This window comes from Acomys russatus, unplaced genomic scaffold (genome assembly GCF_903995435.1).
Source record: "Acomys russatus unplaced genomic scaffold, mAcoRus1.1, whole genome shotgun sequence".
NCBI lineage: Eukaryota > Metazoa > Chordata > Mammalia > Rodentia > Muridae > Acomys > Acomys russatus.
The window spans coordinates 255,595-278,409 of NW_026131506.1; the positions used below are offsets into that span (position 1 = coordinate 255,595).

The 22,815-nt window shown below is 46.8% G+C and overlaps 1 protein-coding gene across 5 annotated transcripts in view; it reads left to right on the forward strand.

Moving 5' to 3' along the window:
* Bcorl1 (BCL6 corepressor like 1) overlaps positions 1-22,815 on the forward strand; it is a 67,439-nt gene that overhangs the window by 18,955 nt on the left and 25,669 nt on the right. For all 5 annotated transcript variants that reach the window (XM_051142687.1, XM_051142688.1, XM_051142685.1 and 2 more), the window contains 6 exons: positions 2,386-2,516; positions 8,525-8,615; positions 8,857-12,141; positions 16,390-16,555; positions 17,582-17,662; positions 19,469-19,858. In XM_051142687.1, coding sequence (XP_050998644.1) covers positions 2,431-2,516; positions 8,525-8,615; positions 8,857-12,141; positions 16,390-16,555; positions 17,582-17,662; positions 19,469-19,858 — 4,099 coding nt within the window. In that variant the 5' untranslated portion in view covers positions 2,386-2,430. The remainder of the gene's footprint in view (positions 1-2,385; positions 2,517-8,524; positions 8,616-8,856; positions 12,142-16,389; positions 16,556-17,581; positions 17,663-19,468; positions 19,859-22,815) is intronic.

Sequence of the window (22,815 nt, forward strand, 5' to 3'; positions counted from 1 at the left end):
AGAGTCAAGCAGCTTCGAAAAAGGTGTACTGTAGATAATGCTTTTTTTTTTTTTTGTAGCAAGCATGGTAGACACTTTTTCATCTTCATTCATTTGGCTTCTTGTGATTTCTCAGGATAATCCCTCGGTTCTCATCTAGATTTCAGTCCCATATAACAGGTATTTACTGAGTCCTTACTGCGGTAGCTGATCCTGTGCTGGAGAGACAGATATACCATGTCCCCAGCTAATTTGCAGCAGAGGAGAAGCCGTGATAGGCCAGAGGGAAGAAAGAAAAGTTAGGAGAGCCAGAAAGGGAGGGGCTAACGGTTCTTGGGCGGAGGCTAGGAGAATGACAATGGCATTTCAGCTAGGCATTGAGGGATGATATTGAGGGGAAGAAGGGGCACAGGTGGAGGCCATCTTACAGCAAAGAAGTAGCAGAGTCCTGAAACTGGATGGCTAGGAGTTGGGGGTGACAAGAATGACAGGCAAATGGCAGGATACAGCAGAAGAGGAGCCTGCAGAGGAGGTTTCAGGCCAGGTCCTGAGGGCTGTGAAGGCTGTCCTAAGAATTCTGGCTTGAGTGATGGCTTGATTCTGATGGCTTTTGACGACGGTAGGGAGGTCTGATCGAAGCAGCGTTTCAGAAGATGAATTGATTGTGGAATCAAGCGATGGGAAGCTGAGATGAGAGAGCAGTTAAGAGGCCAGTATAATATTCCGGGGCTGAGATGATGAAGGCCTGCACCAGGCCAGTGGCAAGAGGGGCAGAAAGAGGGGGAAATGGCTTTATCAAGACTTGACTCCTGATTTTATCTCAGTGATGGGGAGAGGAGTTGAAGAATGTTCAAGTGAGAGGACAGAAATGCTAGTAACTATGGAAGCATGCTGTAACTGGGCATGGTGGATGGCCTGGGGTGTCCATTTATGGAGACAGATAATGAATCCAGCTGGAGTTCTGGTGGATTTGAGAGACTTGGTGGGTATCCACTCAACAGCAAGTTGCTGGCATCTGGAATTCTGGTCTGGGCCTATGGAGAGAGGTCAGGAGTAGAGATACAGATATGAGAGTCACCAGTCCATCTAGGGGTGAATTGAAATTGTGAGAGATGAGAGAGATGGGGGGAGAGGCTGGCATGCACAGTAAGGAGAGACATAGAAAGAGACCGTATGTTGATCAGCTTATTGTGAATGATAGCCCCTCCACTCACCCCCCCCAAATTGTCCCCAATGCTCATTAGTCTGTGCTGTGTGGCTTGGAATGCATTATAACAGAATAATTTAATATGCTTGTTGTCCTTCTTGTCACCACCCTCTAGAATGTAAGTACTGTGTAGGTATGAATTTTGTCAGGTTTTTTTAGTTATTGAATCCTTAGTAGCTAGGACAAATCTTTGTTAAGTAAGTGAATTGTGTTGCCTATGAACAATTTGTGAAAATTTAAAGGATAAAGGGAGCAAACCCCTGGTGCGACTGTACCTTACACTGTGACTTCTTTGGAACACAGAGAACACTAGAAAAGTCTCATCACCGTAGGGTTCGGTTCAGTTGAACTTTAGTGAATGATGACTTTAGCCAATAGGTTAACAAAACCGGCTCACTGGATAAAACTGTTTTTCTGGATATCCCCTTTTCTGTCGAAGATGAAATGACTGTGCAGTGGTTCTCAATAGCAAGAACTAGATAGACATCGGCTCATGCAGGGGTTAGCAAGCCACAAGCGGGGCAGGCAGACTAATAGAAAAGGACAAGAACAGAAACGTGTGGTTCTTGATGGAGGTTTGTTTTTGTTCATTTGTTTGTGGGCAGAGTACAAAGAGCATTGCACCTAATTTGGAGGGAGCTTTCTCCACCTTACATAGAAACTTTGTGACCAACTTCGAAACAGAGCAGACTACTTCTGAAAGGCTTCTAAAGAAAGTGTGCTTCTCTGGAGCGCTTCAGTTGGCCTTGTCACTCAGATCCTGCCCTACCCATGGATTAGAGAGCAGTGGAAGGAGACCCCAGTTGTCTTCACTGAACCTGCTGCTCAGGTGTTGTTGTAGCACTCTAACCAGGGTTGCATATGCTAAATCTGTGTAGAAAATACACTGTCCCTCAACTGTATGCCATATATTGAATTTCCTCAAACATTCAACCATATGTGTCTTTGAAGATAATTTAAAAATCACTCGAGTGATTGACAGTGTCCTCATCTCCATCCTCAAACGTGGATTCCTGGAAAGCTGGTGCGGTCTTTTCCTTATTTGGACCATAATTTTCCATAACAGGCTAGCTTGTGAGAGTGATCACTGTAGCATTTTGATGTCATGATTACCTTAATTTAAATGTTTCAGTGTAAAAGATGGTCAGAGCAGCTGTGCTTGTTCTCAGCCTTAACTTTTTGGTATTCTCTTTCCTCAGGGGGGAGTGGCCACAGCAGATCTTATCTGGCAGTGAGTGGCTGTCATGATCTCTACAGCACCCCTCTACAGCGGCGTGCACAATTGGACCAGTTCTGACCGGATTCGCATGTGTGGCATCAACGAGGAGAGGTAACGGTTTAAAGGTGGCATCCAGTAATCTGTACCTAGTCCCAGGTTGGGAATAGGATCTGGGGACAAGATTTTTTGTTTGTAGGCAAGCGTGGTGGTGCACGCCTTTAATTCCAGTACTCAGGAGGCAGAGGCAGGTGGATTTCTGTGAGTTTGAGGCCAGCCTGGTCTACAAAGCAAGTCCAGGACAGCCAGGGCTACACAGAGAAACCCTGTCTCGAAAAACAAAACAAAACAAAAAAAGATTGATTGTTTCTGATTTTCCTAAAACATGTGGCGCACCTGCTTCTGCCACACTGTCCCTGTTCCAGTGAAAATGAGGAAGCCATCGAATGATTATTGCCACCTGGTATTATGCGTTTAGTGATAAAGAACTGTCAGATTGTGTGGTAAAAGGAAAGTTCAGGTGCTTGCAGTTTCTATTTCTTCTGTCCAAGTTTGGTGCTCAAAAGTCTAGGTAAGGTATTTGTGGTTCTTGTCCAGGGCTTACAAGAAAGCTGGTCTGATCATAGAGCTTTATGATAGAATCTGGTCATCGGAATTCTAGGGGCCAGTATGTCCTCCTTCAAGATGCTAGCAAAAATATGTCAGGAAGATCTTACAGAGTATCAAAGGAAGATGGGGCTGCTTATCATAGCTTTAACATAAAGTTCAGTTACTGATGTCTGCCTAATTTGTGCGTGTGTTTCAGTTTTCTGATATTTGGTTGGCCAAGAGAGACCTTTTTCATTGTTGTGTTGGTTTGATTTGGGTTTTGTTTTGTTTTTGTTTCTGTGTTTTGGTTTGGGTTTTGGTTTTTCAAGACAGGGTTGCTCTGTGCAGTTCTGGCTGTCCTAGAACTCACTTTGTTTGTAGAACAGGCTGGCCTCAAACTCACAGAGATCTGTCTGCCTCTGCCTCCCGAGTGCTAGGCTTAAAGGCTTGGTGGTACACACCCAGCTAAGAGAGGCCTTTTAAAAATTATGCGTCATCCCAAGGCTATCCAATTACCCTTCAGAGTTTATACTTTCCTTTTATACCCCTTGGCCAAATTGCTCTGTATGGTGGTTAGGGGGCCTTTTCAAAGTTCAAGGCATTGTTCTGCCTTGCTTGTCAGTATTTTAATCCATTGAGTATTTAAATTCAAACACACCAGAACAATTATGATAGGACTTTTCCTTCCAATTTAAGATCTGGGGTCTTCAAAAAGAAGAGAAAAAGAGGCTGGATTAGGTCTGTTAAGATGGCTCAAGATGCTTGCCACTAAGCCTGACAGCCAGTTAGACCCCCAGAACCCACTGGGTGTAAGGAGAGAACTGAGTCCCACACGTTGTCCTCTGATCTCCACATGTACTCACCAGTGCCACTCTATACCCAAAACAAATGAGTGAATATAAAAAAGTATTAAATCCAAAAAATATTCACATGCTAGGAGAGTTAATGTTGATAATTTTGAAGGGAAAAGAATCTCTTTTGTTGTTGTTTGGGGTGGGTACTGGGAATCATGAATGCTAAGTGTGTTCTGTACTGAGATACACCCTCAGCTTCATGAGCTTGTTTTTTTTTTAATCATTTTTTTCTTTAGTTCCTAACTAAAGAAGTGTGTACTTGTCTGTTAGGAGAACAGACTTTTTTATTTCTTAATCCTTTAGCACCTGATCCCTGTACTGAGGAATGTGTTAGAGATGGACATTAAAAAAGAATTTAGTTTGAGAATACAAAAATTAAAACCAATGAAAATAAGACAAAATTCCTCTGGGAGACAGCAAAAAGAAAAGTATTCCCTTTCTGTATGAGGTCTGTTCTTAGATAATTTGAAGGGGTGCTCTTTGGCAGGGCAGGGTGGTGGTTACGACTCAGTGTGCACTGGCAGGCCATGTTGTTCTACTTCTTAGTAGTTGAGGCTGATGGAGAACTATGAGCCTGAGCCTTCAAGAAGCTAGTGCCGAAGTAAGGTGTGGTTACTCGCATCTATAACTCCAGTAGTACTCAGGATGCTAATGCAGGTGGACTAGGGATTTGAAACCAGCATGGGCTACCTATTAAGTCTTAGGCTAGCCTTGGCTACATAAATGAGACCCTGTCTCAGTAAATCAGGCCTAATCCAAGTAATTAAACAGTGGACAAATTATATTGTTTCACTGTCTATGCTATATTTCTTCCAAGAAGGGAGACAGAAGTAGATGTGAAATTTGATTTTCTCTTTTCACAGATCTTTCTTGGAATGCTAAATTACCAAATATGCCCAGTGGTTAAGACAACATTTCAAGCATTGTCATTTCTGATCCCTTCCATCCTTTGTCACCTTGTATCACAGTCTAGGCTACATTGCAGCTGATTTCCAAAATGTAATCTCACCCTATGTGCTTTTTTTTTTTTTTTTGAGACAGGGTCTCTGACCTCAAAGTTGTACCAGTCCTGGTGCATGCTCTCTCTCTCTCTCTCTCTCTCTCTCTCTCTCTCTCTCTATATATATATATATATATATATATATATATATATATATATATATATATATATCGTGTATGTGTGTATAATTCTATGTGTATGGGTGCTTATAGCGATCAAAAAGAGGGCATCAGATCTCCTGGAACTGGACTTGTGAGCTGCCATGTAGGTATTGGGAATCAAACCCAGGCCCTTTGAAGCGTAGCAAGTGCCCTTAAATGCTGAACTATCTCCATTCCCTACCCCCACCCCCATTTTGGTGACAGGGTCTTGCTATGTAGCACATGAAGATTTTCTTCCTAAGTATTGATTACAAGCTTTTGCCACCAAGCTCAGCTTTACTCTATGTAAAAACCATCTTCCTCCATCCTTTCCAACTTATAGACCATACAAATTTGAGATCTAAAGCAGTATTTAGGAATAAACTTCAAATTACATTGTGGAAGTCTGTCCAGCTTCACCAAATATGGTTGAGGAGTATAGAACAGAACGGTTAGCCTTTTTGACGACTCCAGGTGGCATCAGACCCCGAGCTAACTCAGCTTGCTTTCCTCTACCATTAAGCCATTTCTTCATTCACTCACTAAGCATTTAGTCAATACAAGAACATCTTTGTACATCACTAGTAAGTGCAATGGAGTGGTGTGAACAGGTCCTATGGAATCTAGATGCAAGAATGACGGATTTCTTTGGGAATGTCAGAGGCCAGTGCCATCTGAGGCCAGGCTAGAGAGAACTGGGAGTTTGAGGTGAGGGCTGATATCCATAGTTCCTTGATTGTTTGGAGGAGGCCTTGTCTGGAATGAAGGGGGTCCTGGGGGAGCAGTGGGACTTCATACATGAAGTCTCAGGGGCTGGTAGGGAAGGTGCCCCCATGCATTCTAGGTTGGATCTTTCTCTTAGACATTGTCCTAGGCCCAAGTGGGAACTGAAAAGGTCCAGTGTGGCAGGTCCAGGTGTTAGCCTTTGATAGTTAGGAAAACAGCCTTGAGAGATTTTGGTTAAGTTCAGCAAAGCCTTGAACAAACCAGCTATCTTCTAGTGGACCAGTGGACCAGTCCTGATTGGAGTCTCTTTTGCTCTGTTTTCCCCATCACCTGTTGCCCCATAACCTAGCTCATTTGACCTGGCACCGCCCCCTTGCGTTTCTGATCCCTGATTCCAGGCTCCCCTTTCAGAGGAGTTTTTTTTTTTTTTTTTTTTTTTAATATTTGTTCAGCTTTGCATCCCCCTCCGAGGACGCACACACTTTCCCAGAGCTTGGGGGCTGGTGCTGAGGCTTAGGCTTGGCTGGAGTAGCCAGAAGTGCTGCCGCTTCTGCCACCACCAGTTTCTCTGCCTGGCTCTAGGCTTCCCTTGGTAACTGCTGGCTTGCAATAACACAGCTTCTGCTAAGAAGCAGGATTTCTGCCCAAGGAGGAACCCACCAAGCAGGGAGGGAGCTTGGTCAGGAGGGGAAAGAATGTAAACAAATAGTGCCTTTCCATGTGGAGTTGTGGAGGGAGGGACTGCTGTTTCCCCTCACTACCACAGCCCTCCCCCCGCCCCCAAACCATCCCTGGTGATTCTAGTTGGAACACGCCTCTTCAGCCCAAGGCTGGGTACATACATCTCCTGCTTTTCTGGTCTCTCAGGAGTTGATGTGAAAAGTGTGTTTTCCCTTTCCCTGGGGCCCTCCCTCTCTCTTCTCTCTCCCCTTCTTCAAGACCCCCCAACTGCCTCCAAAACCCTTGTCCTGTTTGTTACCAACAGTTATTTCCAGCAGTGGAACCCTCCCACTTCTGCCACTCTAGCTGCTTTTTAAAGACTAGCCCCTTCTGAAGCCCTAAAAGATGGGGAGAGGCCTGCTATGAACCTCATTGCCATTTTTTGCTTTTTTTCACCTCCAGGTTCAATTTGGGAGTCCCTGTTTCAGGCAGAGGGAGGAAGTTATTTGCAGGGATACTCCTCCTTGCTGGAGTTGGCTGCAGGCACCTCAAATAGCCTTTAGACTAGAGTGGTTGGTAAGGCAGGGCCTGACTTTTCTTCACGGGCTGTATTGGATCTCTGGCAGGGCTCCAAAGATGGCAGACAAACCTAAACAAAGAGCAGGCCCAGCCGCCCTAATCTTTGCCCACCCAGAAAACTTGCTGCAGCTTTGTTCTTTGACCCCCTACCTCCTCTGCAGCCACTCCCACCCAGGTTGCTGCCCTATTGATAAGCTCCCTAGCTCAGGACCAGCATGTACCTGCTGCACTTAAAGCAGCAACCTTTGAGTGGGCCCTTAGCCTCCAACTTTACTTTAGCAGTCTGATCCTTTTGTTTGTTTGCTTTGTCCAGTGAAATATTTTTGTTTTTGTTTTGAAGATTCTCACTTGAAATGTTGAAGCCTCTTTTTTGAGCAGGTGGGGCGTGAGGTGGGATACAGATGAGTTTTTCTCCTTTGAGACTCAGCTTTCCCAACTTACGCCTTTACTTATGGCACAAACCAATATGAACGTGGAGCCTGTGGCTTTGGGGGTGGGGGTCGGGGGCTCCCTCTGAGAGGGGAGGTGGTGGTGCAGAAAGGCTGAAGGGCAGGTGCTCCCTGTGTACTGTGAGAAGGAAAAAAATGCTGGCTGGAGCCAGGTAGAGCTCTAGAAATATTCCTTTGAAGAAAAAGAAGTGGTTGTTTTTTTGTTTGTTTGTTTTTGTTTTGTTTTGCTGTTTTTAAATGAAGACAGGGTCTTACAGTGTAGTCTTGCTGGCTTGAAATTTCTTATGTAGACCAGAGTCCAAGATGGACTTGAACTCAAAGAGATCCACCTGCCTCTGCCTCCTGAGTGCCAGAATTTAAAAAAAAAATGTGTGTTACCACGTCTACTGCAGTGTTGTTGTTGTTGTTGTTATTGTTTGAAACAAGGTCTCCTGTGGCCTGTATGGCTTGGAATTCCTTACCTTCCTGTCTCCACCTCTTAAGTACTCAAATTACAGACACATGACATGTGCTCAGCTAAATGTAGTATTTTTAAAGCACCTCTTAGTGTCAGTGACCAGATGGCCTCAAATCAGTGTCATTGTATGTGCTGTAGATGTGGATGCCTGTGGGCTACAGGCACGCCTGGCCCAGTAGATGAATAGGTAATTCAGATTTGGACTAGACTTAAAGACACAATGGGAATAGAGATTTGCTTTGGAAGAGGTTTATGGGGTAAACAGGGCACTTGAAACAAGATTGCTAGTTAAAATAAGACTGATTTCGTGCCTTCGAGGCATAAGGGTCACACCTTTCTCCGTTTGAATTGAATGGTCAACTTGATAGGCTAGCTCCTGGGAGAAGGAAGATGCTAAGGTGGGGCTGATCCACACTTTTTGTGAGAGAACTAGAAAGCAGAATAAGCTGCCCCCTCATTCTGGTCAAACAAGGCTCCTGTTCAGGAACCTGACAAGCTCTGCTTTGCCTTATTGAGCCCCCCACTACCCTGCCATCCCCTGAAGTCACCATGGGAAGGGAGACAGGAGAGTTTTGTGGGAAGCCAAGCAGGTAGGACCTTCTAGAGGAAACATCGATGGCCTAAGCCTGAGCCTTATGTCCCTTTTTTGGGTTGTATGTTCCCTGCCAGAAGAGCACCTCTTTCTGATGAGGAGTCCACGACAGGTGACTGCCAGCACTTTGGATCTCAGGAGTTTTGTGTCAGCAGCAGTTTTTCCAAGGTAAGGAGCTATGTGTTGTCACATGCTGCCCATCAAAGGTTGAGCTTCTTGGGCCATGTGCCTGGTTTGGTCATTGTGAGAATGCTCTAGGTGAGATAAAAATTGCTATACACGTGCGCTTCCTGTACTTTGCAGTTCGTTGGGTTTGCCAGGAAGACCAGCAGTTACTTCTCAGGGGCCTCAGGACCCTTGTCACCCTCAGGGACCTTGCTAAGATGTGCATACTATTCTTTCATTGCAGGTGGAGCTCACAGCAGTTGGAAGTGGCAGCAATGCCCGGGGGGCAAACCCAGATGGCAGTACCACAGAAAAACTTGGGCACAGGTCAGAAGATCAGCCTGATGATCCCCAGCCAAAAATGGACTATGTTGGGAATACAACAGAGGCTGAGGGCCTCCTGGTGCCACTGAGCAGCCCAGGAGACGGGCTTAAACTACCCACTCCCGATAGCACTGAGGCCAGCCACAGCAGGGCCAACTGCTCCTGGACTCCCCTAAGCACCCAAATGAGCAAACAGGTAGACTGCTCACCAGCCGGGGGAAAGGCTTTGGACTCTCGGCACAGTGTTGGGGAGAAGAACACTTTCATTTTGGCAACTCTGGGAACTGGAGTCCCTGTGGAGGGAAGCCTGCCTCTAGTTACCACTAACTTCAGTCAGCTGCCAGCACCTATCTGCCCACCTGCCCCTGGGTCGACCTCTGTGACCCCATCGGTTCCTGATCCATTCCAAGTTCCCCTTTCTGTCCCAGCCCCAGTGCCCCACTCAGGACTAGTTCCAGTCCAAGTTGGCACATCAGCTTCAGCTCCTTCTCCTCCCCTTGCACCCGTGCCCACTCTAGCTCCAGCACCGCCCTCGGTGCCTACTCTCATCTCTGATTCAAACCCTCTCTCCGTGTCGGCCTCTGTCTTGGTGCCTGTGCCAGTGTCTGCTCCCCACTCAGTCCCAGTGCCACTGTCGGCTCCTGCTCCTACTCCTCTCACAGTCTCTGTTTCTGCACCTCCCTTGGCTCTGATTCAGGCTCCTGTGCCTCCTTCAGCTCCCACTTTGGTCCTTGCTTCTGTCCCAACTCCGGTTCTAGCTCCCATGCCAGCATCCACGCCTCCAGCGGCTCCTGCCCCTCCATCTGTGCCGATGCCCACTCCAACCCCATCCTCTGGTCCGCCTTCTACCCCTACCCTCATTCCTGCCTTTGCTCCTACACCGGTGCCTGCACCCACCCCAGCCCCAATCTTTACTCCAGCCCCCACGCCCATGCCGGCTGCCACACCAGCTGCCATCCCCACCTCAGCACCCATTCCAGCCTCCTTCAGTTTGAGTCGAGTGTGTTTTCCTGCAGCTCAGGCACCAGCTATGCAAAAAGTCCCCCTGTCTTTTCAGCCAGGGACAGTGCTGACACCTAACCAGCCACTGGTCTACATCCCACCTCCGAGTTGTGGCCAGCCACTCAGTGTGGCTACACTGCCAACCACTCTGGGAGTCTCTTCCACGCTCACACTCCCAGTCCTGCCATCTTACCTGCAGGATAGGTGTCTCCCAGGTGTGTTGGCCTCCCCAGAGCTCCGCTCCTATCCATATGCATTTTCTGTGGCCCGACCTTTGGCTTCCGATTCCAAGTTGGTCTCGTTAGAGGTGAACAGGCTCTCCTGTACTTCCCCATCCAGCAACTCCAACAGCCAGCCTGCTCCTGATGGGGTCCTTGGACCTTTGGCAGACACCTCCCTCACCACTGCTTCTGCCAAGGTGCTTCCCACTTCCCAGCCTTTGCTGCCAGCCCCCAGTGGGAGCTCAGTCCCACCACACCCCTCCAAGATGCCAGGTAGCACCGAGCAACAAACCGAAGGGACTTCCGTTACCTTCTCTCCTCTCAAGTCACCTCCACAGCTGGAGAGAGAGATGGCCTCTCCACCAGAGTGCAGCGAGATGCCTCTTGACCTCTCTTCCAAGTCCAACCGCCAGAAGCTTCCATTGCCCAACCAGCGTAAAACACCTCCCATGCCTGTGTTGACCCCTGTGCACACCAGCAGCAAGGCCCTCCTTTCCACAGTGCTGTCTAGATCGCAGCGCACAACTCAGGCTGCCGGCAGCAGTGTCACTTCCTGCCTGGGCTCTACTTCTTCACCTTTTGTTATCTTTCCTGAGATGGTGAGGAATGGAGACCCAAGCACCTGGGTGAAAAATTCAACTGCTCTGATCAGCACCATTCCCGGCACATATGTGGGAGTGGCCAACCCAGTTCCTGCATCCCTGCTGTTGAACAAGGACCCTAACCTGGGCCATAACCGAGATCCTCGTCATCTCCCGAAGCAGGAGCCTATCTCCATCATCGATCAAGGAGAGCCTAAGAGCACTGGTGCCACTTGTGGCAAGAAAGGCAGCCAGGCTGGTGCTGAGGGACAGCCAAGCACAGTCAAATCCCGTTATACCCCAGCCCGCATTGCCCCTGGGCTGCCGGGATGCCAAACCAAGGAACTGTCTTTATGGAAACCTACAGGGCTGGCAAATATGTACCCACGGTGTTCCATCAATGGGAAACCTACTAGCACCCAGGTCCTGCCTGTTGGCTGGTCACCATACCACCAAGCATCTCTGCTTTCTATTGGCATCTCTAGTTCCGGGCAACTAACCCCCAGTCAGGGGGTGCCTATCAGGCCCACCAGCATTGTTTCTGAATTTTCTGGGGTGTCATCTCTTGGTTCCAGTGAAGCTGTTCATGGACTTCCTGAGGGGCAGCCACGGCCTGGGGGCCCCTTTGCTGCAGAGCAGGATGCTGTCACAAAGAACAAAACTTGCCGAATTGCTGCCAAGCCTTATGAAGAACAAGTCAGTCCTGTCCTCTTGACTCTCAGCCCTCAGACAGGGACCCTAGCACTGTCTGTTCAGCCTGGCAGTGGGGACATTGGAGTAAATCAGGGGCCCGAGGAATCTGAGAGCCACCTCTGCTCTGATAGTGCTCCTAAGATGGAAGGCCCCCAGGCAGCCTGTGGCCTGAAGCTGGCAGGGGACACCAAGCCTAAAAACCAAGTCCTGGCCACCTATATGTCCCACGAGCTGGTCCTGGCCACCCCCCAGAACTTGTGCAAGATGCCTGAGCTGCCTTTGCTACCTCATGACAGCCACTCTAAGGAACTTATTTTAGATGTGGTTCCAAGCAGTAAGAGGGGCCCGGGCACAGACCTTTCACAGCTTGGAAGTCAGGTGGATCTGGGGCGGGTGAAAATGGAGAAAGTGGATGGTGACGTGGTCTTCAATTTAGCCAACTGTTTCCGGCCCGACGGCCTCCCAGCTGTTCCCCAGAGGGGTCAGGCTGAAGCTCGGGCTAAAGCTGGACAAGCCCGAGTGAAACGGGAAAGCGTTGGGGTCTTTACTTGCAAGAACAGTTGGCAACCAGATGAAGAGACAGAATCTCTGCCACCCAAAAAGCTGAAGTGTAACAAAGAAAAGGAAATCGAGGGAGAACCACAGCAGCAGCCACCACCACCACAGCCACATGATAAGCCCATGGTCCGGACTTCCCTGGGGTCCAAGGTGAGTGTCAGCGCACGGCCTAGAACTGATGCTATGCTTCAGCTGTGGTCTCCACTGCATTTGACCCCCTCCCTCCTCTCTCCCAGACAGTGTACTTGAGCAGCTTAGCTGTGTGAACAGAGCTGATGGATGGGAGGTTTTCCCTTTTTAACTTATGCTCTCTGTATATGAGAGTTTCACCTGAAAAGGGCTGAGCTTATTCTATAGGATATAGGAAATGATTTCATCGTTGGGGCCAGGGAAGCCATTGTCCTAGATAAAGTTGGAAAGCAGGAGAAGGTATTGGTGAAGGAAATCACTCTTCCCCAAGGAACAGTTCTTCCTGGTTCTTTAAAGACGATGAACCACTGGCCTTGGCAGTTTGGAGCCCAGGAAGAAAAAGATAGGGTCATTTGGGCCCCACTTCTTCCTAGCTCTGTACCATTGATTGAGCATGCTAATTAATCTCTCTTGCCCTTGGTTCCTTCATCTCTGCAAGGAGACAAATAATAGTACTTATTTAGAGGATTGTTGGAAAGATTAAATGAGATGTTGGTCTGAGCTATCCACACCAGGCTGGAGAGGGTTGGAGATTTGTTGAGTAACCAATTAATGGGAGAAGGGGTTCCATTCAGGGTGATGAGAAAGCTCCTGTACCAGGCAAATGGTGATAGTTATGCAGTTCTGTGTTCTGAAAACAAGCGTATTGTGCATGGAAGTTAGTGAATTTTTGCAGCATAGCTCAGTAAAGCTGCTACAATGAATGAGATGGCACACAAGTGCTTAAAATAGCACCTGGCACATAATTAAGTGCTCAGTCAGTGTTAGTGGCTGCTTTTGTTTTTAGTAACACAAACTGAATGGCCCCTGCTTTCATGAAGCCAATGTTTTGCCATATTGACTTAAAGAGTAGGTATAGCCCTTCCTGTATGAGACGGCAAGTTTCAATAGGCCAATTAAGAAATGTGGGGAGCAGAGAATAAAGTTACAGGAGGAGAAGGCAAATTGAAGTGTTAGGTCCCACTTTCTTGAGAAACATGTGACTATTAGCCAAGCTGAGATGAGGAGTTAATTCAAAACAGCCCATTTCTGGGGATGGCCAAGAGGCAGAATAAGCTCCTGATACTTGCTTGAATTCTTTTTATTTCATTTTTATGACAATCATATCTATTTTCTGTGCTTATGCATATGGTGTTGTACATGCATGCTACAGCATCTGTGTGGAGATCAGAGGACCATTTTCAGCAGTTCTCTTTCTACTCTGTGGGTACCAAGGATCAAACTCAGATTGTCACACGTAGCAGCAACCACCTTTACCTGCTAATCCATCTTGCCTGCCAAAGAATTATATTTCATTTGATGCCAGCTATACTTTATTCTTGTCCTTTGAAACATATCTGAAAACTCTGTTAACCCGAACACCAATTTGATTTCCCCATCCTCCCAACTTCTCATGTGGTTGGAGTGCATCATATATTTTTACTTTCACTGCTGCCCTGGCAGAAGATAAACACAAATCTCTTCTAGATATTCTGTTTTACTTTTTTGTTTTGTTTTGTTTTTGTCTACCTTAGGAAGTAAAAGTTAATGATCTCTATAAAGAGGCAGCTAAAAACAATATTTAGAAGTAAGTAAGACATGTTCAAGTTTATGTGCATTTAACTTTATTGTCCTTGCCTCAAAAACAGTTTTTTTTTAGATGTACGCGAAGGTCAGATTTTAAGCAGTCAACTTTCATCTTCCTCTTTTCTCCCTGGTTCTTTGTTTTCTAACACTTTGGTTCATAGGAACTGGCAGTGCCTTGCTTTTCATTCAGCTTAGTTCTCTTCGGAGTAAGCAGAGGGTGGGAATCTGATGGAGAATGGGTACTCCCTGTGCCTCGAGGATTGAGGGTTCTTTTCCCTCAAATACCCCATCAGTCACATCGCTGACAGCCTGTTTTGCTGGAACTAGAGAGTGATAACCCTGCTGGAGGGGGATACAGATGTGATTCTGGCAAAATGTATGTGGTGGCCTTTCATTCCAGTGGCCAAGTACCTGAGAAAACATTAAAGAGGAATGGTTTGTTTTGGCTTCCGTACTCAGAGATTGCAGCCTCTCATAGTGGGATGAGTGTAGTGGGACAGAACACAAGCTGCTGCTCATGGCAGCCAAAAGAGAGGGAGGGAGGGGCAGAGGGAAGAGAGAGAGAGAGAGAGAGAGAGAGAGAGAGAGAGAGAGAGAGAGAGAATGAATAGGAGTGAGAATATGAATGAATATATGTCTGCAGTACTGGCCTTTCCTTTTCCTGTTTTGTGTTTGGGAGTGCTCGTGGGTGTGGGTATTCGTGCATATAGATACCTGTGCAGGCCAGAGGTCTGTCTTGGGTGTGATTGTTCATTAGTGGTCCACTTTATGTTTGGAGACATGGTCTTCTCTAGAAGTTGGAGCTCATCAGTTACGCTGGAGGCATCCACCTAGCGCTGCCTCCCCAGTGCTGGATAGAGCACACTTACTATTTTTCTGGCGCTGCATCACAAAGTCCTCATGTTCTTGTAGCAAGCACTTGACCTACTGAACTACCTCCCTAGCTCGTCAATTCTCCCTTTTCCACCTGAGCCCTGGGCCTATGGTGCGATCTTTTTCTATCCTTAGTTAGTTCTCTCTAGAAAAACAAACCAAAACACAGATCTGTGCAGAGATGTGTCATACCAGGGGCTTGTCAGTCCAGCCCAGTTGATAAAGCAAGATTAACCACCACAGAACTTCAAGTAGGTGTTTGTTTGTTTGTTTGTTTGTTTGTTTCAGTTTTTCAAGAAAGGTTTCTCTGTGTAGTCCTCCTGGCTGTCCTGGACTTGCTTTGTAGACCAGACTAGCCTCAAACAGAGATCCGCCTGCTCTGCCTCCCCGAATGCTGGGATTATAAAGGTGTGCACCACCACACCCAGCTGACTTCCAGTGTGCTTAGCTCTTTATGTCTTCTTAAAACCTAATTTCACATTCCCCAGATCCACAGGAGTAGAAACAGCCTACCTTACCATTTCTTGCTTCGTGCCATGGAGAAATCTCAATGCTTGTGAAAACTCTGTGGCTTTGGGGGCAGAGTTCCTACAGTGTGCAAGCTGATCACCCAGAAGTAGGTAGAAGTAGAACCGAGCACAAAACAGTTGAAGAGGCAGCAACTAGAGAAGGAGAGGATTGAAAGCTGATGAGAAGAAGCCCAGATATAGGGACCAGGAGCCTGGACTAAGGGGCTTGGACCCCGCTCCATCTTTCTTACTGCAGATGTAAACGAGCCACTTTGCAGGGTGGCCTGGTGAATGGCAACCCTTGAGTTAGTGTGCACGCTGAACTGTGGTGGTTCAGGAGGAGTCACTTGACCTCTTCGAGACCCAGCTAACAGTCTTGGTTTCTTCATCTCTTCGGTGAGGTGATTGTTAATGATAAAGCAAGTGGTAGACTTGAAAGTGGTACAGACTATGAAGCATCCCTTAATACACAGCCAGCTTCACTGCGAAGGATATACCAGGCCTGGCTCTGCTCATTGTGTTCACGGTGGGGTGGAAATTGCACTGTGTAATGTTCCTCTTCTTGCTGTAGTTTAATCCGTTTTCTGGTGTTAACTGACACATGAAAAAAGTTTTCTTTAGCTGGCCATGGTAATGCACTCCTGTAATTTATCCAGCAGTCAGGGAGGCAGAAACAGGTGGATCTCTGTGAGTTCAAGGCTAGCCTGGTCTACAAAGCAAGTTCAGGACAACCAGGACTACAAGAAAAATCTGGTCTCAAAACCTCCTGCCCCTCCAAAAAAGTTTTTCTTGACTTGCCTGTTCTTGGAATTATTGTCAATTAATAGCAACCCCATTCACAATGAAGCTGTTTGAAGCATGTAGCTATCCAGCTTGTAGCAAAGGCATTTTTGTTCAGTATCTTTCTTGACTTGTGTTTGGGTATGTAGAGTTTGGGGCCTAAGTTTGGACCTTAAAAAAAAAAAACTTTGGATGCTGGATGCGTGTGTGTGCTAAGGGTCCATGAATACAGATTCTGTAGACCTCTTTAATGTGATGTGGATGCCTGGAGGGGTCAGCAAGGGCATGTGACTCCCTCCAAGAGAGCCTTTATAGCCTACCATGTCCTATAATACTGTGAGGCACACACTCCCAGCCCTAACTCTGGCAGTTCATGTCCATGTGTAAGCAACAGGCCTATGGCTTGACCCTTCCTAAGAATGGAGAGCATTTTTAAGAAGCAAAACGGACTTCAGACCTGACTCGTCCTATCTTTGCACAGTGCCGGAAGCTGCCTGGAGACCCCCAGGAACCCACCAAGAAAAGCCCCAGAGGGGCTTCAGATTCAGGAAAAGAGCACAATGGAGTCAGGGGAAAGCACAAGCACCGGAAGCCAACAAAGCCAGAGTCCCAGCCTCCAGGAAAACGAGCCGATGGTCATGAGGAAGGTAGGTCCCAAGGGTCATGCATGACCTGGTGGCCTGAACTCCAGAGGAATCCAGTGGAATTTTGGTGGGGAGAGAGAGGAGCTGAGAGATTGAGTGGAAAATGGATCCTTCTCTGCTGTGGAGTAGAGTAGTGATGTCACAAGCCAGGGAGGGTGCATGTGTTCTGGCCTCGTGACTTAGAGTACCACACATGCTGAAGTCTTGACGTTGAACAAGGTGTTTGCAAGCAGATAGATAGCAGTCCTACAATAGAGGCTCCTACCCAGTTCCACGAGGTGGGATCTAGGCTCGAAGCAGCAGCAGCTGTAAGAGTACTTAGACAAAAACAGCAGAGCTGGGATTCATTACACTGTTTTCTCTATCTTTTGGTATGTTGGAAAATTCCCATTCTAAAAAGAGAAACAAATAGCTGACTGGCTAGCTAGCTAGAAAGGTTTAATGATGTCTCAAACCTTTTATATCAGTTAAGGATACCCAGAATGTTGGGGTTGGGTATGGGGTATACTTGAGCTGTATTCTCTGCTGTAGATGGTCCCTTGGTGCCTTCATGGGAGGTAATCCAGGCATTCCTGCCTCCAATAGTCCATGTTCATGATCTTGCTCATTGGACATGACATACCTCTTCTATTTAGCTCTTGTATACCCATTTCCATTTGTCCACAGCTTCCTGCCTTACCTTATTAAGGTCCATTGAGGTTGATCTTCTAAGGGGTAGGCTACAGCTCAGTTAGAACTTAATGAGCAGAGCAACAACCTCGTGTTATGTAGACAGATTGTACTTTGGGGCATGGTGTTGAATTGATTGTGTATTATTGCCTTTATTGGTGTCAGCAAAAATGACCCAGCCCCCAGTTTTCAAAAACTTCATTCCCATAAGGCGAGTCAGTTAGGTTGAAGCAGTGCCACTGCAGGGCCAACACTAGCCTTTTGCTTTTCTCATGTGAATATCCCATGTGGGCTTTCTGGCTTATAGATTTCTCATTGTGATATTTCTGCCTTCTGACCCTAAACCACACACCACTCCAGGTTCCTTGGAGAAGAAAGCAAAGAGCAGTTTCCGTGACTTCATCCCGGTGGTTCTGAGTACTCGGACACGCAGTCAGTCTGGTGAGTACAATTAAGGAAGACCTTGCTCTGGCATCTTTGAAAAGGTAGGCATGTGGCTGGAATGATTTTGATGTTGGTGCAGGTAGAGGGTTGGGAATTTGCTTTCCTGTGCTCAAATGACTGTCCTCTTGCAGGGACAACAGAGTCCTGGGTCAGGGTGGTTTCCTTAACTATGTTAGATTAGATTAGACATCATCTCTGGTTAAGAGCCAGTGATGGAAAGAAGAAAGGCCCCTGCCACTCAGGAAATGATTGTTTCAAAGTTTTGCATCTTGGGGCCCATCTCAAGCAGAGACATTCAACCTTTAGGCTTTAGTCTCATCACCCTGTGTGACAGGCATTATCAAAATCAGAAGGGTCATTGAGTTGTCTGGGCAGGCATGGTAGCTTTTAATCCACAGAGCTTGTATTGGTTTTTGTCTAAAGAAGATGGTTATTGCCAGCTGTCCTCTTTTCTGCTGGCTCTCTGTTTGTACACAGGACAGAGATGGTTGCCTGCATTCACCCACATTTCCATACAGATTGGAAGGAGTGGAGAAGCATGGCTCAGTGAAAAGTCAATGATGTGACATCCTGTTAACTGGCACCTCAGCACGTGGCTAGCTCTATGGTAATTGGGGCTTATAATGATGGCCTGGAGGCCTCGCAAAGTCCTGAAGTGTCCTCTGAATCATCAGAGAGTGATTACATTGTGGCCAGTCCCATTTTTGTGTTAAACACATTGTGCTGTATTTGATTCTTTGGAAATTGGCGATTTCTGTGTGATCTCTATGGTGATTCTGTATTAACCAATATATTAGATTACCTAGAACATTCTGTCCCCTGCCTGGTCCATATAATGCAAGGCTTAGTGGGATAGTTGATGTCTTTAAGCACTCTGGCCGACTTGAAGCTTTGGTCAAGGGTGGCTTTTTCCCTCCAACCATTTCTTTCTTCTGCCAACCTTACTGGGGTTTAGGGATTGTTGAGTTAACAGCTGGACTTTGGGAGAAACAAGGAAGGTGGTAGGTGTCCTGTGGTATAAAACCAGGCCAATTTAGGATTGTGCTTTTATTGTTAGCAAAGTTAAGGGTAAGTGGGGAGAGAGAAAATAGCTTCTTGGGAAGGTGATCCAGGAGAATAGAAAACATGCTGTTTGTCTGGGGGTGATCTGGAGTGTGTGGGGTGCATTTCCAGCAGCAAGGAACAGCTGCAGTGGATGGGCAGACAGATTAGAGAGAACTCCACCCTTGACCTTGGCAACTCTGTAGGAGGTGGGAGTCAGCTTAATGGAAGAGGGCCTGTTGTGTTCCACTGGGACATGCCTGAGTCTGCCTGTGTCACAGGAAAGGGACTCCTTGTTTTTCTGTCAGAGACACTCTTTTTTTGTGATGATTCTTTTTTGGCCAGGGTGGCTCTGTTGGCCATATTGGTGGGACCAAAGAGTTATTAGATCCTAAGTTGTACTACCGGGCTTCCTTACTCCCTTGTCCTCCAAACAGCAGAGAACTGTAGCTCTCTCCTGCCCTTTTGTGCCATGTTTGGCACCACGGATAAGTAAGGATGGATTTTAGTACTTCATAATTTTGTGGCATTCTGGACTCTTTTACTTTACTTTACTTTTACTTTAGTACTTTCAGTACTAAAGACTGAACGACTTCATTTGAGCCCCAGAGCAGTTCTTTGAGATAAGTGTACCACTAGTAACTGACCAGAGGCTGATCTTGAGCTCAGTTCTACAAATTCCTACTCCAGGACAGTTGTGTCAATACCATATTCAATCCCTTAAAGAAGTACCTGAATCTCTTCTGTATTTCTCATGCATAGGAAGCATCTGTAGCTCCTTTGCTGGTATGGCAGACAGTGACATGGGAAGCCAGGAAGTCTTCCCTACAGAGGAAGAGGAGGAGGTAGCTCCCACCCCAGCTAAGAGGAGAAAGGTGAGAAAGACCCAAAGGGACACCCAGTACCGCAGCCATCATGCCCAGGACAAGACCCTGCTGAGCCAAGGCCGCAGACATCTGTGGCGAGCCCGAGAGATGCCCTGGAGGACAGAGGCTGCCCGGCAAATGTGGGACACCAATGAAGAGGAGGAAGATGATGAGGAAGAGGGCCTGGTGAAGAGAAAGAAACGGAGACGGCAGAAGAGCCGAAAATACCAGACTGGGGAGTACCTGACAGAACAGGAGGAAGAGCAGCGGCGGAAAGGGAGAGCAGGTAAGGCTGGTCATGGGCTGCTAATCCTGTTGTGGCATCATCTGGGAAACTTCAGGTGTAGTGGCATTCACACTATGTCTTCACCAGCTGAGGGCCTTAGGACTAACAGTAACCTGGCGCTATGGTCTTTGGCTGTCATAAGGGACTCACTCAGAATCACTTTGAATATATGGCTTTGAGTGTAGAAGGAATGGGCTCAAAGTAGCTTACAGGTGAGCCGAGGACTTGGAAACCCTTGCCTTTTTTTTTTTCTTTTAATTGACATCCGACCCTGTTTATCCAAGCAAGCCATGGTGACATTCTTGGCATGGGCCAGTGTCATACTAGAGAGTTCTGTTTGGCTTGAAAGAGTCAAGTCTCTGGAGAATAGAGGTTCTACCTTTTGTAATATTGGGTTTAAAAAGTAAGAGGAGAAAAAAAAAAGGTAAGAGGAGTCAGGTGTGGGGTGGTATAAGCCTGTCATCTAAGTACAGGAGGTTGATGGAAGAAGACAGTCTGAAGGCAACCTGGACTATATAGTGAGACCCTACCTTAAAACAAAGAAGGAGGTCATTGGCTGCCATACCTGGGGTGTCTCTGCTCGCAAAGTAAAATGAAATGTAGTAGCTCTAAAGGCAACAGAAAAACGTGAACTACATAAACCTCTGATTCCTCAGTGGAAGCCACAAGGAGAGTCAGAGTAAAGTTTTGAGGTGACATGGGTGGCATAGTATTTGTTGGTCCTGAGTCATGAAAGGAGGCAGTTCAGAGAGAAAACTTCTATGACCATATCAAATGTTTTAAATATGATCATGGAGGGAATAGACTGTTACAAGAAGCTCGCTTAGAACTGGTATACTACATCACAACTCTTTCCCATGGTGGGTTCTCACTGAGCAAAAAGCCCATCTCTGGGCTCCATAGGACACATTTGTCTCTCCTTAGGCTCTGACCTCACCCCTTGAAACAACAATCGATTGTCTCTTACAGTGTATTCACTCTGAGCTGCTGATAAATATGTATAGTCCCCTTCGTAGCTAAAACCAAAGGAACTCATACCTTGTGAGTAGGCAGTAGATCTTGAGTGTGCTATAACGCAAAGAAGGCTTAACCTCGTTTCTGCCTCGGTTGAAGTGGAGTGTATATGATACCTGTCCCTCCACTCGAGAGTAATTGGGCTCATTTTCATCAACTAGCTGAACAAATGGGGCAATTTTCCCCTTCTTTTGCTGAACTATAATGGATTGGTCATGAACGAGTTGTCAAACCATTGGCCTCCGCCTCTTGTTAGGATGCTGAGAAGCTTTTGTATCTCCCAGTCCTCTCTAATGAGGGCTGCTTTTTCTAGCCTGGGAGCTTCTCATAGTTATCAGCTCTTTATTTCTTTTTCTTCTTCCTCCTCCTCCTCTTCTTCTTCTTCTTTTTAGACAGGGTCTCTCTGTTATATAGCCCTGGCTGTTCTAAAATAACTATTAGACTAGACTAAATGATTAAGCCTGGCTGGCCTTGAACTCACAGAGATTTGCTTGCCTGTGCCTCGCAAGTGCTAGGATTAAAGACGTGCGATACCACTCCCAGCTTGAGTTTTCAACTGGTTCAATGGGAAGGCCCTCTTTGGAGTTGCCTGGTCTCATTTGCTACCTAGTACATAATGTAGAGAGAGAAGTTGCAGCAGCATTCATGGTAGGGCCTTAGCTTGCCTTTGCTAGAGCATCTAGAGTAACATGGAAAACACCAGTCCTCTTGATTTGAGGCAGTCCAGACTGTTGGAAAGGAGGTTACTCTTCTTCTCTGGGTATGTCTGGGAGCTCTGTGTTGAAGCCACTGGTGTTGGCACATCTCTTCATTACAGAAATTTCCTTTGTAAATATATTTTTATTAATTTTTTGAGTTATTTTTTATTTATGGGTACTTTTCTTGTATGTATGTCTATGCACTACGTACATGGAGTGCCTGGGGAAATCAGAACAATAGGGCACTGGATCCTCTGGAACTGGACTTACAGCTACTTGTAAGCCACTGTGTGGGTTCTGGAAATCAAACCTGTGACCCCTGGAGGAGCAGCCAGTGCTTGTAACCACTGAGCCATCTCTCCAGCCCATGGGGGGAATTTGTTAACAAACATCTCTCTCCTCAGAAAGCTCCAGTCTCCCTCACCTGCTTACCATCTGGCTTTCAGGTCAGGGTCAGAACAGTAGGAAGTGGACACAGTAGGCAGATCACCCTGCTCTTATCTAACTCAGGACCTCTCCTTTGATCCTGTGCTTGGCTGTCTCCCCTGCCCCCCCTTATTCTGTAAAAGAGGAACAAAGGCGTATTCCATGCACCTGCCTATTGCCTTCACTCTCTGTGCTTTTGCAGGCTAGCATAAAGCTCTGGTTCTTCTGCAATTGAATATGCTCCAGAGCTTGCCTTGCCCTTGGGTACATGGAAGAGATGGCCATTTATTTTCTTCTTTATTGAACTCTCATGTGGTTTCCCCATGCTTCCTGCAGTTTTCACAAGGCAAAGTTCTGTTCCTTTCTTATGCTTTAACCCAAACTTGTTGGGTCAGCAGCCCTGGATTGAAGCTGGCTGTGGTGGTGTATGCCGTTAGTCATAGCGCACAAGAGGTAGAAGTAGGTGAATCTTTATGAGGTCTAGCATGATCTACATAGTGAGTTTTAGGCCATCCAGGACTATATACTGAGACCCTGTCTAAAAAACCAATAAGCCTGGTAGTGGTGGCATACGCCTGTAATCCCAACAGTCGGGAGGCAAAGGCAGTTGGATTTCTTTGAGTTTGAGGCTAGCCTGGTCTACATAGCGAGTTTCAGGATAGCCAGGGGTACCCAGAGAAATCGGGTCTTGGAAAAAAAGCCTTGCTGACTCCCCAGCACTCAGGAGGCAGAGGCAGGTGGATCTCCAGGCAGCCAAGGTTACATATAGAAACCCTGTCTCAGAAAAAAAGAGGGGAAAAAAAGCTACCCGCCAGCAAA